Source organism: Aphis gossypii, chromosome 1, assembly GCF_020184175.1.
Source record: "Aphis gossypii isolate Hap1 chromosome 1, ASM2018417v2, whole genome shotgun sequence".
Taxonomy (NCBI): Eukaryota; Metazoa; Arthropoda; class Insecta; order Hemiptera; family Aphididae; genus Aphis; species Aphis gossypii.
This window is the reverse complement of record NC_065530.1, coordinates 53824299-53839328: the sequence shown is the minus strand read 5'-3', so window position 1 is coordinate 53839328 and position 15030 is coordinate 53824299. Positions and strand designations below refer to the sequence as shown.

The window sequence follows — 15030 nt, the reverse complement described above, 5'->3', positions numbered from 1 at the left end:
TCATCACTTCGTTCAGAATCTAACGAGAAAACGTGTCATAATATGAATGCGGCTTGACCGAAACACAAAATTATGCTGGAGCACAACGTTCCAACCCAGATAGCATTTTCGTAATGATAATGTTTTATTAAAATCATATTTTCATCAGAAAAATATTATTTAAAAAAATATATTAATATAATGTAAAATAATTATTTTGCAAAATAATATCATTTGTATAACATTAATATAATGTAAAATAATTATTTTACCAATAATATTATTTGTATAATATTTGTAGAATGTCATTAACGTAATAATATTATATTATTTTGAAAATATTATTATTATAATGTTAATAATGCATTATTTTGATGATATTTTGAATATAATATGGTTATGACATTATAATCGAAATAATAAAATAATATTTTGAACATATGATTATTATGTTATCAAAAACAAAAATTACATAAATTAATATAAAATCGTATATGTATGTATAATGTCCGAAAATGAGTATTCAAGTGTTATTAAACAATGTACTGTTCAAATAATTTTTACAACATATTATATTAAATATTAAAATGGCTACTTCCCTATAATAATATAATATAATTTAAATAATATTTTTGTTTAATAATAATTATCATAATTGTGTGCCATGTACGAACTATAGACACTATAAGGACACTAGTAACAGCAATACATTATACAGCATTGATGTTTCACGGCTTCAGACGTGTTTAGAAAGAGACAGGGCTGGTTATAGGAGTAGGCGACGTAGGCCCAAGCCTATGGCGGCAAAATTTATATTTATATATAGAGGCGGCATTTAAGAAAAAATCATAAAACAAGAGGCGGCAATTTTCATCTTTGCCTACATATAAAAATTTGCTTGCACCGGCCCTAGAAAGAGACGACGGTCTACCATTGATTATTGTGGTTTTAGTATTTCCATGCTTTCCATGCTTTTTTCATTACTAAATGAAATATAATATTGGTTAATAAGTAATAACATTATGACTATAGTCATGAGTATTTCACCATTGTAGTAGTTGAAAGCGTAGGCTTATAAATTGTAGTGCACTCTTGCTTTTTTTCATTATAATATTTTTAAACACCTAATTCAAATTTTGAATATTCATAATATTCGACATTATTATTCGTTACCACTCATCACTAAATATTATAATACACGTCTTTACCAATACTACTGTACTAATAAGAAATAGCACCGATAAATTATACTGCAGATACTGTAGTCTGCAACTGCCATAGATTCAAAGAGTAAATACATAAATGGTAATCGTTCATCATCGGCAGCGACGCGCCACGCGCCACGGAAGCTTGAAAATTAGTAATTAAATGGCAATATAATATTTTGTTTCCGTGTTCGAAAAATCATTTAGTTTTCTATGTCGTTTTTGCAGTTAAATAACGTTAAACTTTTTGTTTAATTTTCGTATTTAACTATAATACTGTTCGGCGTTCACCGTACAATCGTGTACTTATATTATATTTATTAAATTTGTGTGCATTTTAACTGCCTATTGCATTGTGGGATTGCTGTTCTTCGTTTCTTATAGGTAAGTGATCAAGGTTTTAAGTTTTGTATAGTTATTTTATATTTAATAAGTTATTTAGATGTAATTAGTAAATATATTCACAATACTTTTTATATAACATATTTTACCAAAAATTAATCCTATAGTTATTAATAGGTGTTTAAATATTTTTAAATTACATACAGAATTGCATATTATATTAATAAATAATAAGTAATCTGCAATTATTTTATAAATATGTACCTACCAATGTATTTAATATTTTACTCAGAATTTATAGTATTTATGTTGTTTAATATCAGTAATAATTTGTACCTACTATTGATTTTAACTATAATAATTTGCTCAAAAGTGTTATGTAGGTATTCTGTATTGATTATTAATAGCAGTTATTATGTGATAAATCATGTATTTTAATTATTACAAATGTAAAATAGAAAAATATTTTTATAGGTGATTGATATAAATATATAATATATAATATATATTATATATAAAATATAATATTATATTATATAATATATATTAATACTTAGGTATACATTTTCAATTGTTATATTAAGAGGTTGCTACACTCACATGTGTTGTCTACTTATTGTTTTCCTTATTTAGAAAAATTTCATCTCGAAAACAAACCAATCTAAGTACTTACTAAGTAGTCAAACAAAACAAAGAAGGGAATGCCCCTTAGAGGCAATACCATTTTTTATAATATCAGTGATGATATTTTTATTATGGTTAATTATGATGTTTTTCTTCCTTAATAAAAGTTACCTGATAAAAGTCATTATCAAATAGTTTAGTTGAAATTGATTTGCCAACAGACCCACATGAAAATAATTCTTTTATAAATTTTAAATTAAACTTACATTAACTCCAAAATGCTATAAAACCAAGTATACAATTAACTGATGAAACAATTTATGACTCGGATAATGAAATTAAATACTTATAATCGGAAACCAACTAAATTAAATACAGAAGCTAAAATTTGTCTTTTAACATGTAACAGTAACGGTGACATAATTAAAGTCTCAAATCATACAATAATGTTAAACTATGTTAGATATATTTATTATGATTTAGTTTATTTTTATATAGGTACAATTATTCTTGTTTTCATATTGCATTGACACTAAGGTACTATACTTTTATTACATTTGTGGATAATGTAGTATTAAATACCAGAAGGTAATAGGTATATCTTTGGGTAGGTACCTATCTCATTAATTAACGATAAAGTTTCTTTGGAAGTTTCGATCTTCAAAAATCATAACCTATGTCCTATAACATAACATAATAAATACTTTTAAGCTTTTAAGAATTAAAAACCCATAAGAGTTATGTCTCTGTGTTATTAGAGTTAAGAACTTAATTTATATGAGTGTAAGCCACAAACAATAATCTGATAATTATTAAAAATAATTTAACAGTTCCTTTAGCATTATTTATTATTTATTTATTATTAATTAAGTATTTCAAATGTTGAAACTTATTAAGTATGATTTTTACCCATACTTACACAATACCTATTAAAGACTAGCCAATAGACTTGTATCTAAATAAAATTGGATGCTTATAGTCTTATAAGTAGACATCATACTTATTAACACTAAATGTTAGGTAGATAGCATATGGGTATACGTTATAGGTATTTAACAAGAATTTTACTTAGGTACTTATATATTTATATGTTAATGTATTGTATAAATGCCTGATCTTGTAGGTACCTACTGCCTACTACCTACTATTGTCTAAGTAGCGATAATGTCTTATCAAAAGAAGTCAAACCTAAGTATGCGTTCTAAGAGAAGAAGAGTCAATGAAGAACTCAAAAACACAACTTTATCTATATCAGCTCCTACAATTGACAAAAATGTATCTTTGACAGCTCATTCAACAAGAATTAACATTATTCCAGAAGTAAATTTGGATACTAATGTTAAGTCTGTGGATAATGTTTGTGTTGCGTCTTCACAGAGAAGTATTAATAAATCCCCTAATAAATCCGTTGATCACAATTTAGTGACCGAATCGGGTGACGCACTATCAGATGTTAGTGTTATTGAGTCTTCATCAGATGAAGATAATTGTTCTACTTCAAATAAATATGGTAAAACATCATTTTTTATGTCATTAGTTGCTGAATGGGCCGTTAACTTTAAAATATCTCAAAATGCTCTTAATGGCTTATTAGGTATTTTAAGGCAACACACTTGTTTTGAATATTTGCCTAAAGATTCAAGAACAACCTTACAGACTAAACCAATCAACATCTTAAATATTCACTCGGTAGAACCTGGAAACTATTATCATTTTGGCTTAGCTAATGCTATCAAAGAAAATATTCCATTAAATTTAAAAAATAATGCTTCAGTGATCCATATTGTAGCAGGAATAGATGGTTTGCCTTTATTTAAATCAACTGCTGAAGAATTTTGGCCAATACTTGCTTATATACAGCCAAATAGAAGTAACGTGTTTCCAGTTGGGATGTATTGTGGAAATAGAAAACCCTTGGACAGCAATAAATTCCTGAAGTATTTTGTAGAAGAAATAAATTTTCTAGACAACAATGGTATTGATATAAATTATAAATGGAAAAAACTTTAAAGTTATGTTGGATGTGTTATGCTATGACGCTCCGGCTAAATCATTCATATTAAATATTAAAGGACATGCTGGATTCTCTTCTTGTTCAAGATGTGAGCATGAAGGAGAACACTTATTGAATAGAATGTGTTTTCCATATACAACACCAGATAATCGACCATCCAAGAGAACTCATCAGAATTATATTTCTCAGTTTGATGAGGAATATCATACTGGAAATACTTCTATATTAACTACAGTACCCTATTTTAACACTGTTACAGATTTTTCATTGGATTATCAACATTTAGTCTGCCTTGGTGTGGTTAGAAAAATTATGTATTTATGGATTAAAGGCCCAGTGCCTATACGTTATCCATCTTGGAAAATAGAAGAAATATCTACAATATTGATAGGTTTAAGAGTCAGTATACCTTGCGAAATCAATAGAAAACCAAGAAGTTTGACTCATATAAAAAACTGGAAAGCTACTGAATTTCGTACGTTTCTATTGTATTTGGGTTCTTCTGCTATCAAGTCTGTTGTACTAAAGGAACACTGGAAACACTTTTTTGATTTAAGTTTAGCAATGACAATATTATTGAGTCCTGACTTTGCACAATATATTAATATTGCTAAGAAACTGTTGGATAATTTTGTTAAAACCTTTGAAATTTTGTATGGTCGGCACCTTATATCACACAACGTCCATGGATTAACGCATATAATATGTGATGATTATATTAAATTCGGTCCATTGGACAATTGTTCTACATTTCCATTCGAGAATTACATGAGTACTCTAAAGAACATGATATGGAAGCCAGACAAGCCACTTATACAAGTTGTTAAAAGAAGTAACGAAATAAGTTTATTGAAACTAGATTCTCTAAAAGAAATACCAGTGTTCAATTTTTCTGGATTTCATAAACGTGGACCATTGATACAAAATATACAAGGATCCAAGTATACTACCTTAAAAATGAAAACATTTACTATTAAATCAAATACAGAAGCTGATAGTTGTTTTTTAACATGTAACGGTGACATAATTAAAGTCTTCAATATAGTTAAAGATAAAAATGATGCAATATTTTTAATTTGTAAACAATTTCAAAACAAAGACATTTTATTTGATAAACCGATTAAATCTTCAGAATTAGATATTTATAATATTAATACATTAAGTCATGAGCTCCACTGCTATCCTATAAATGAGATTAAAAAAAAAATGATTTTAATTCATTCTGACAGTAATGTGTTAATAGCTTTACCATTAATTCATAGTACTTGTAATACATAGTTAAAAGTTATTAATATTTTATATTTAATGTTAGTTTTTAGTAATCAAGTATGAAGATTGTTATTTGTTAATTATATTTATCATTAGTTGGTTTTAATGTTAATTTAAGTTATAGTACATATTATATTCATTTATTAATTCCTATTTAAACAATATATTATTTAATTAATTTAAAATAATTTAAAGTCTGACAGTTTTATTATTTTAATATTTACTATATTCCAGTAAAATATGTGGTCAGTTGTAAATTTTACTGATGACAATGGAGTTGCAGTTGTGCCATCATTTTGGGTCAAAGGAAATAAATCTGCTTGGCCAAAAAAAAACGCAAATCACTTTATTAAACAAAGATTAGTACCAAATAAATATGATTTCGAGTATTTATCAATTAAAAAAAAAATGTGCAAGGACTTAGGTAATATTATAATATACAATAATACTAAAGAATACATATGATTGTTATTGTCTATTATATTAATAAAATATTTTTATATTTTTCAGATGATTATTTTCAGGCTAAGGTCCGAGCAAAAAAGTCTGAAAATACTTCGAATGTTTCATCTTCATCATATGAAACAGATGATGAAATCAGAACTAGGCAAAAGAAGGCAACAAAAAAAGAATATAATAAAATAGTGAAAATTCAAAAAAACAAAGCAATTAAAAAACCAGCATGGAGTCCAGATTCCATTAAAAGTCTAGGTAATTGTGAAAAATAAAAATATTATATAAGCCTACCCATTAGAATAGTAGGTACTTATTAAAATTACTGTTTGATTCTTAGGGTCATGTAAGGAAATTGAAGAGAATACTAATTGTGACAATGCGTTCAATAATCCAGATAACATACATATCGGTATGAATATTATAATCAGTAAACTGCATGTATTATTTAATTTGTATATAAGCCCACGTGCAGGATATAGTTTAGATTTTTTTAATTAGTAAAAAATCATAATATATACCACATACTTAGTTAAATTTTAAACATCTTAATATTATTTTTACAAAATCAATATTCTATTACTTTGTTTTTTTTATTTTTAATCAGTATACTATTAATTTTTAATTATTGTTCTTTATAGATACTCCACCTTCTAGGAATAAAATTATTATTGATAAAGTATTATCGAGCAACCAATCAGTTAAAAGACAATTAGATTTTTTTGATGAGCTATCTTTGAGCCCAGAGTTAATACCAACTGCCGAAGTACTTAGTACATACTATAGTATGAGTATAATAATACTATTATAAATATGATTTTTAAAAATTAAAAAACTTCTAATAATTATGTCAATTATCCTTTTTTCAGATGCACAAGATGATGCTTAAGAAATAATTTATACATCCTCGTCACCCTTTAAAGTTTCCAGGACTAGTGCTATAATTGGTAACTCAGCATTAGGTATGTATAGTATGAAATTTACAGTTTAGTAATTTAACAACCATTTGGTGGTGTAATTTGGGGGCAGAGTGGTGGCAAGGTGGGCATTTATAACCCATCAAGTTAGTGAAAATAGCTCAAGAATCTAAACAATTTCTCATAAAACAGACAAAACTTGAACCAGTAAGCAAGCAATAAAAATAAAATAATATTAATAGTATTAATTGTATTGTATGTATAATTGTTTTATAAAATATCTGCTACTTTATATTTGCAAATGATTTTGTTAACTAGTTATTAAAATGGGATGCAACAATTATAGTATAAATTATTTAAATTATAAAATATGTGAGGTAGGAATGGTAATTTGATAAAAATGAAATTAGATATGCGATTAATACCAGCTGCCGAAGTACTTAGTTTGTATATAATAATATTATTATTATGATGATTTTTGAAAATTAAAAAACTTCTAATAATTAAATCAATTATCCTTTTTTTCAGATGCACAAGAAGTTATTGATACATCCTCGTCGCCCTTTAAAGATTCCAGGACCAGTGCTACAATTGATAACTCTGCATTAGGTATGTATAGTATGAAATTTACAGTTTAGTAATTTAACAACCATTCAGTGGCGTCATTTGGTGGTAAGGTGGGCATTTGCTCCCATCTAATTTTCAAAGCAGCCTGATGGACCATTCCCAGTTCCTTCCGTTTAATGATTATTATGTTTTATCACAAACAGACATACTAAAAAAGATAAATAGAACCACATTAAACACATGGTATGAAATAAAGACTATAAGCGAAAGATTAGAAAATATTGAAAAATGTATGACAAATAAAACAAATATATTTGAACTTCATGAAACAACATTGCAAGGAATTGATCATGTACTGCAACACATACTTTCTAATTTACCATTAAAAACAGAAGAAGATCTTTCAATATTTGAAGAAAAATTAACTGATATCCAGATAAAAAAAAAATGGTAAGAGTTATTTATTATAATAATAATGAGTAATAACTAACATGTAGGTAGAGCTTGTATTTAAAGAGGTCTCTAAATCTTTTTACCCAAGTAACTTACTGGGTTTTTTGTATGGGCTATCTTTATAATTTTTTGGGGAGTTATTAAATTTGTTCAATCAAGATGTACCTACTTATAAATAATTAAATTGTGTCCAGATAAAAAAATAACATACAAAAAAATTAATTTATGATAACAGGTCGAAGAATTATCACGGTTAGCTCGCAACAATATAGGTGGCACAGTTCGAACAATTCTAAGATTTTTTTTTACTGATGAATTACTAAAGGAATTTAGTTACAAAGGACAAAAAAAGAAAAAGGTTTTCTCAGTCTTGGCCACATGTTCCTTAATATTCGGTAAGAAAGATGATAACATAATATTCTTTTATATTCTATTTCTTCTGAAAGTTTATTTTTCAATTTTATCCTATAATAGTATAATACCAATATACCTACGTATAAATTAACCAAATATATAATAATTATAATTTGGATCATTACAAGAATTATGCCAGGCTCGCGCATGGGACTTACCGAAGTACGAGTATAGTCAAGGCATCAAAGGTTTATCAAAAAATCAGAAAAAGTTTTATACAGTAAAATGTTCTGCGGCCTGCGGGGCCATTTGTATCAGAAGGTGTTGGTAAAAATAAAAAGATGGCGAAACGGGATCAATTGATTGCAAAATTACAGTAACGACTAACGGTACAATAATGGTTAGATTAAAGAATATTTGATGTATTTTAATACAGATTTGTAACTGCACAATAGTTAATAAAAGACATGATGAGCAATCGACACCAACTTAATTTTTCAAGGTAGTGTAATTAAGAAATATTTTGATTGTAACTATAAAATATAAAAAATGTCATTTGATGCTTGAAAATGCTTGTTTTTTCGCCATCTTTTTATTTTTACCAACACCTTCTGATACAAATGGCCCCGCAGAACATTTTACTGTATAAAACTTTTTCTGATTTTTTGATAAACCTTTGATGCCTTGACTATACTCGTACTATACTCGTTCTCTAACGCCGCCGTCTCGATAACGCGTTTTTCTTAGGTTAGGTTCGATTATTACGCGGGTTTTCGACGATTTTATTATTTTTCGATTTTTTTTTTAGTCCTTTAAATTGACTATGGTGTAATGTGTAATACGTTTTAATGTATACTGTAACAATTTCTCTGAATAAATTATATATATTATTATTTCCTATATTAAATATTGTTATATATTGTATTGTACAATTGATACCTATTTGATTTGTTTTAATGTTTTGCCTAATATATTGGACTATTATAATAGATACCTACAACACACTGACACTGTACATATGGATAAGAAATAAGAGTTTATACAGTGTATAGTTATGATTATGATTATAAGTGTGACATTTCAATACATACAATGTGTTGTATTATATGTATGAATATTTTATAAGAGATGTTAGTACGTAAGAAATAAGTTAAGCAATAGTTAATTATTCACAGAAATAGGTTAAAATAACAATTGTGCAATTCGGTGCCAGTAAACTTTATATTACAGTTAGCATAGTAAGCAAGATATAATAATAAGGAATGTAAATTAATTTGTTTAATAATTTACTAATCGGGTTAAAATAACAATTACACAATAATCATAGTATCTATAATTGTAAATTTAACGTAGTAATAGAAAAATGTAGAACAATCGATAAGTAATTCGATTGTAAGTGTAATATATAAGTGAGATGGCTAAGACAGCAAGGGGGTCAGTGGTGGTGATCGTGTGACTCGATCACCACCGGACATCGTGTTCAAACTTCAAATAAAGTATTTTGCGTTATTTTGTGTTTAACTTTATTTTGGTATACGTCCGAGTAATCGGCGTATACGACAAATGGTATGAGGTATACCAATATATATATATACTTCCTTATATTACTGTGTGTGTATACTTAAGCAGAATTGTTATGACTGAATATAATATGTTGGATGGACATAGGACATGTTATTATAGTAACTTAATATGGTAAATATGAATTTATTAAATGTATTTTGTTATTTATTCTTATTAATATTAAATTTATTTACAAAAATTCTTCTATTTTCATCATTTTTATGTGAAAATGAAATTAAAAAAAAAAAAAAAATTAAATGTATTATACGCAATAGCTCATGTAAATTAACCAATACCTATTACCTATTATACTGCTTAATTTCTTTTTTTACATTGTATTGCATTATATATTTTAAAATTAATTAATATAATATAATATACTTAAGATTACAATAAGCTGAATAAGTATACATACATGTATTAAATATTTATGCTACTACCAAAAAAAAAAAAAAAATACCTATAACAATACCAACTGCACCAACACTCAACATAATTATAATGGTACTTAAAACACTCATGTTAACATATCATTATTATTATTATGTTAACCTATGAGCTGCACAAATACCTGTAATTGTAATGTAAGTAATTTGATCAAATTTATACTTTCCTTTACAAACATGATACATTGAAGTTGCACTACTACAACTGATACTATTATTTGATTATTAGATACTCATATTATATTAATATAAATATAGACACCAGGAAAACTCTTAAAGAAAAACACATACAAATATATTGATTATATTTTATTTATTCTGTAAAAATAAACATTACAAATTTAAAATTTAGAAAAATAATAATAAAAATGCTAACAAAAAAAAACTTATTGCTTACCGCTTGGACATTCTTCTCTGTCCTGTATTTAAATCATATTTTTAACAATCAATATTAATTAATAATATTGGGGGACGAGGTGGCCGTGCGGTCTAAGGCGTCGATGCGGCGCAGCCGGTTGCTGGTTCGATTCGCGGTCACCGGGTGGCATTTTTCTTCGGGCAAGACCCGGTGTCCGGAGAATAAGTGCCGCCATCCCCCGCGCAATAATAATAATATATATAATTACAAAATATACGTACAATCACGGGCCAGATGGGCCTTTTGTGCTTCAGTGTTTATAGCATCCTGAAAAATAAAAGTGTATAGGTAATATTGTATACATTCATTATTTTTGATATTCATACTTTTTTGGCATTTTTGGTCGGTGTTGACCATCACCGTACAGTTTCTGAAACTGAACATAATCTATAACATTTAATATTAAATTATTAATTAAGTAAAAAGTAAAATGACATATTACAGTTAACCTAAAAACAAACAAAAAATACACGCGAAAAGGTTAAAATAACTAATACGTGTACTCACTTCGAATGAACAATTCAAATTGAATAGCGTCCGTAAGACGTTCGTTGTTCCATTGCATATTACGCATTTATGGTTGGAATTAGTACTATAAATAACCGCAAGTCTGGTCCATCGGTCTACCCATTAGTGACGATTGACAATTAATATTTAATAATATCCTTTGTAATATTAATTAAATTATATTATGTGCTGTATTTAATATTTGTTAATACTGGTGCCATGTTGTGGCGGAGTAGAGAGCGAAAAGCGTTGAGGACCTGGGTCCGGTGCGCCTGCATCAGGCAATTTTTCTTTGACGTTCATGCAACACGTTTGTCTTTACGTAAACAAAAATTTGCACTTTTTTCTGTACTTTTTTACACATTTTATTACTTTTCTACAATTTTTTTGATATTTTTAAGTTCTTTTCCGGGATCGTCGGTCGATGTGGTCAACAACATTCTCATTACGTTCGTATCTCGCACTTTTTCAACGTGAATATTTGTCGTATTTACACATTTAATTTGTATTTATATTGTTTGTCAATGTCCTTAAGAAACATAACAAGTAATGATTGACATTGTTTCATTGAACAAAAATTTTAATTGTTATAATACAACATAAGCATTGTAGTTACTGATTTGTAACCAAACCAGACACTGTTGACCATAACAATTGTTATAACACACACCATGTACAGCGTTTTATGCATGTAATATTTTCATTAATTACTTACATTATAATAATAATTATAATACACATTGTTCTGTATGTTTTTTTTTTATGTCTCATGTTCAAAATATATATCAAATATATCATAAAAATATACAATATTCTTAATTATTTACCATTACAAACAATTAAAAAGAATAAACTCCAATACTTAAACGTATTATTGCCAAGTTTAATTTTACGTATACAATAATATACATATATTTATTGTTTGTTAATATTACACTTTACTATAGTGTTCTTTAAAATACTTTATATTCCTTTAATTTGATTTTCAAATACATGTGTACATTGTACAATATATGATGTGGTCGATTAAATTATAATATAATATGTATGTGTTTAAGAACTAACATCACACTTTCACAGGAATAGATTTACACTGGTTGAGGACAGATAGCTAGACACTCAATTGCAATTTTTCGAATTCATTTGTTTTTTGTTTTACAAACACAAAAGAACCGGGCAAGCGACCGAACACCGTATTACACTGGTTGAAGAGTAATAGACAATCAATTACCATTTTTCGTATTTTTATATTATGTATATTATGTAATATAATATATATTATTACATAATTACACATTCCAAAAACAGCCGGGCAATTATGTCGAGATAAACTTTTACACCGAGAGCGATAACAATGATAATACTATCAGTTAGGTATATTAACTATAGGTAATAACTTATAAACACAACGATCGACTTAAGTACTTTTTAGTACATGATCTCTTTTCTAGACACCTGATTACCATTTCCGACCGAATTCCCCGTAAAACTATTTTCACTCGACCCCATCTAAGGTTAGGTTAGGACCCCCCTCGGCGCCTTCCATAACCCCTGGATAGGTTAGGTTAACTAAAATTGTGACTACTAGACTTTTTACGATATTTTCTTTACAATCCCATCTCCGATCTAGGGTACTCACTTAGACCGAATTTCACAGCAGAGTGAGGCACACTTACACCGAGGCACACCGGCCGCTATTATTATAAGTATATATACATATTATTAAGTGTATTACTATAACGCGTTAAGGGAGTAAATTTTGAATTGTTATGTTTTCAATTTTTATGACATCTGATATGTTTTATAGTTTCTTATATATCAAAAACAACATCTGAACTTTGACATTAGGAAGTATGACAATTATGGATCTAACTTTCGGACATCAATTTACATCATATTATGATTGATAGCTAGACATTCAATTACCATTTTCACTAAATAAATTTTATAATATAAAAAAAAGAACCAGGCATGCGACGGGACACGGTATGAGATTGTTCATATTATACTATATTGGTATCATAACCTACTATTCACACATTGTCCACGATCCGACGCAATTGGATTGCCTACGTGGTGGGTGAGTTTAATTGCGTTTAATTCGATTTTTCCCAATGATAACTGACAACTCGATTTGAATGCTCAAAATATGTTATTCGACTTTATACTAATTATCCTACAATACAACATTAGACTTTCGACGTCGGAGGCGCAGGTGGATTGTATTGTCAGATATAGATTTTGGATACAGATTTAGTTACGTGATGTGATGATTGATAGCTAGACACTCGACTACCATTTTCGCTAAATACATTTTTTTATATACAAAAAGACAGGGCATGCAATGGGAAACGGTATTACACCAGTTAAGGACTGATAGCTAGACACTTAATTAAAATTTTTCGTATTTATTTACTCGACTTCAGTACTTTTCTTACTTTTTTAGTGTATGATTTCTTTTCTAGACACCCGATTACAATTTCCGATCGAATTCCTGATAACACGATTTTTACACGACCCCCTCAAAGGCGCCAAAGGCGGCTTCCACCAGCCCAGAAATCGAGGCACACCGACCCCCTCGAAGGTTAGGTTAACTAAAATTGTGACTACTAGACTTTTTACGATATTTTCTTTACAGTCCCGTCTCCGACCTAGGGTACTCACTTAGAGCGAATATCACTTAGACCGAATTTCACAGCAGAGCGAGGCACATCTAGTAATATAATAAAATAATAATAAGTATATAATAAAAAAATATCACCTACTAGTAAATAGGAGTATTGTTACTTATTTTATAATGATATAAGTCCTCAACATAAATTATTGTTTCTTGAAAAACATAATAATAACATGAACATAAACATAATAAATAATATTATTAGTACATAAATGGTGTACACATATAAATAGGCTATAAAAAACATTTTTTTTTCAAACATTGGTTATTAATATATTTGAAAATTTACTTTTTTTTTTTTATTAAATAGTTTATATCTTTCATAAGCGTTTATTTTTATTTGATCACTTTCGTTTTTATTTAAATTTGATTTACCTGATAAAAGCCTATTTATTTGTGTACACCAGTTATGTACCATTAATTTAACTGTAAAATTAATAAATTTTTCTGGAAACAATAATTTATGTTCAGGACATGTTATGTATTTTAAATCAACTTTTTCTTCAATTATATTAATTAAATCTACTTTTAATTGTTTATGATGACATATGGAAGGTAAGTTATGTGAAATAATATTAATTACATTTTGAACTAAAGAACAAAATCTAGAATTTGGATATTTCAGTAAATGTTTACCATTAAGCTGATAATCCCTAGCTTGAATTAGTTGATGATCATTGTTAAGATTGGAACAAATTTCTTTTAAACATACTTTGCAGTTTTTAAAGAAGACAGTATTAAGTTTTTTTACAATGAATCCTGCAATATAATTTTTTGTTTGTGATTCTAATAAAATTATGTCGGAATTACTGTTGGACGATTCTTTAAGTAAGCCATCAGCAACACGTTGTTTATCCGATTCAGGTTCAACAGTATCCAGCTGTTCATTGAATGTGGCAAACAACGTTTGATATGAAATCAAACAGGCTTCAGAAAAATCATCTTCACAGTTGCTGCCAGGAGAATGTGTCGACATCATATTATTCAACAGCAAAGTTTTATAAGCTGCTGAAAACATTTCACAGGTAGGGTTATTATTGCGATACCCTAGAGCTCTTAATGCACCAAAAAAGTTCTCCAATGAATCTTGATTGAAATGTCTCAAAAGCAAAACCTTTATCCCTTTTTCATTCATTGATTTAAATATGTTTTGGAAACCTAAAAAAAGGGGGGTTAGTTGTTGATGATGCTTTGAAATAATATTTTAAATGTTTACTTTTGATTGTTTTAATCCAATTTCTC

The 15030-nt window shown here is 27.8% G+C and overlaps 1 protein-coding gene across 3 annotated transcripts; it reads left to right on the top strand.

Annotated features, from left to right (window-relative positions):
- The first annotated feature begins 1236 nt into the window (after positions 1 to 1236).
- LOC126549123 (uncharacterized) lies at positions 1237 to 9860 on the top strand. 3 transcript variants are annotated; one of them, XM_050197631.1, is made up of 9 exons: positions 1308 to 1568; positions 5668 to 5857; positions 5944 to 6144; positions 6227 to 6298; positions 6528 to 6652; positions 6756 to 6848; positions 7332 to 7412; positions 7574 to 7820; positions 8059 to 9860. In XM_050197631.1, exons 2-6 carry the CDS (start codon positions 5674 to 5676, stop codon positions 6780 to 6782), a joined length of 609 nt encoding a protein of 202 aa, XP_050053588.1. In that variant the 5' UTR covers positions 1308 to 1568; positions 5668 to 5673; the 3' UTR covers positions 6783 to 6848; positions 7332 to 7412; positions 7574 to 7820; positions 8059 to 9860. The 3 variants fall into 3 exon arrangements, with proteins under 3 accessions (XP_050053586.1, XP_050053588.1, XP_050053587.1); XM_050197630.1 differs by having other exon boundaries at positions 1314 to 1568; positions 6528 to 6671; XM_050197629.1 differs by lacking the exons at positions 5668 to 5857; positions 5944 to 6144; positions 6227 to 6298; ... (3 more) ...; positions 7574 to 7820; positions 8059 to 9860 and adding an exon at positions 3274 to 5379 and having other exon boundaries at positions 1237 to 1568.
- The last annotated feature ends 5170 nt before the right edge of the window (positions 9861 to 15030 follow it).

What these genes read in the sequence shown, in the direction of transcription:
- LOC126549123 (XM_050197629.1), top strand. Translation starts at nt 3,315, where the DNA reads ATGTCTTATCAAAAGAAGTCAAACCTAAGTATGCGTTCTAAGAGAAGA.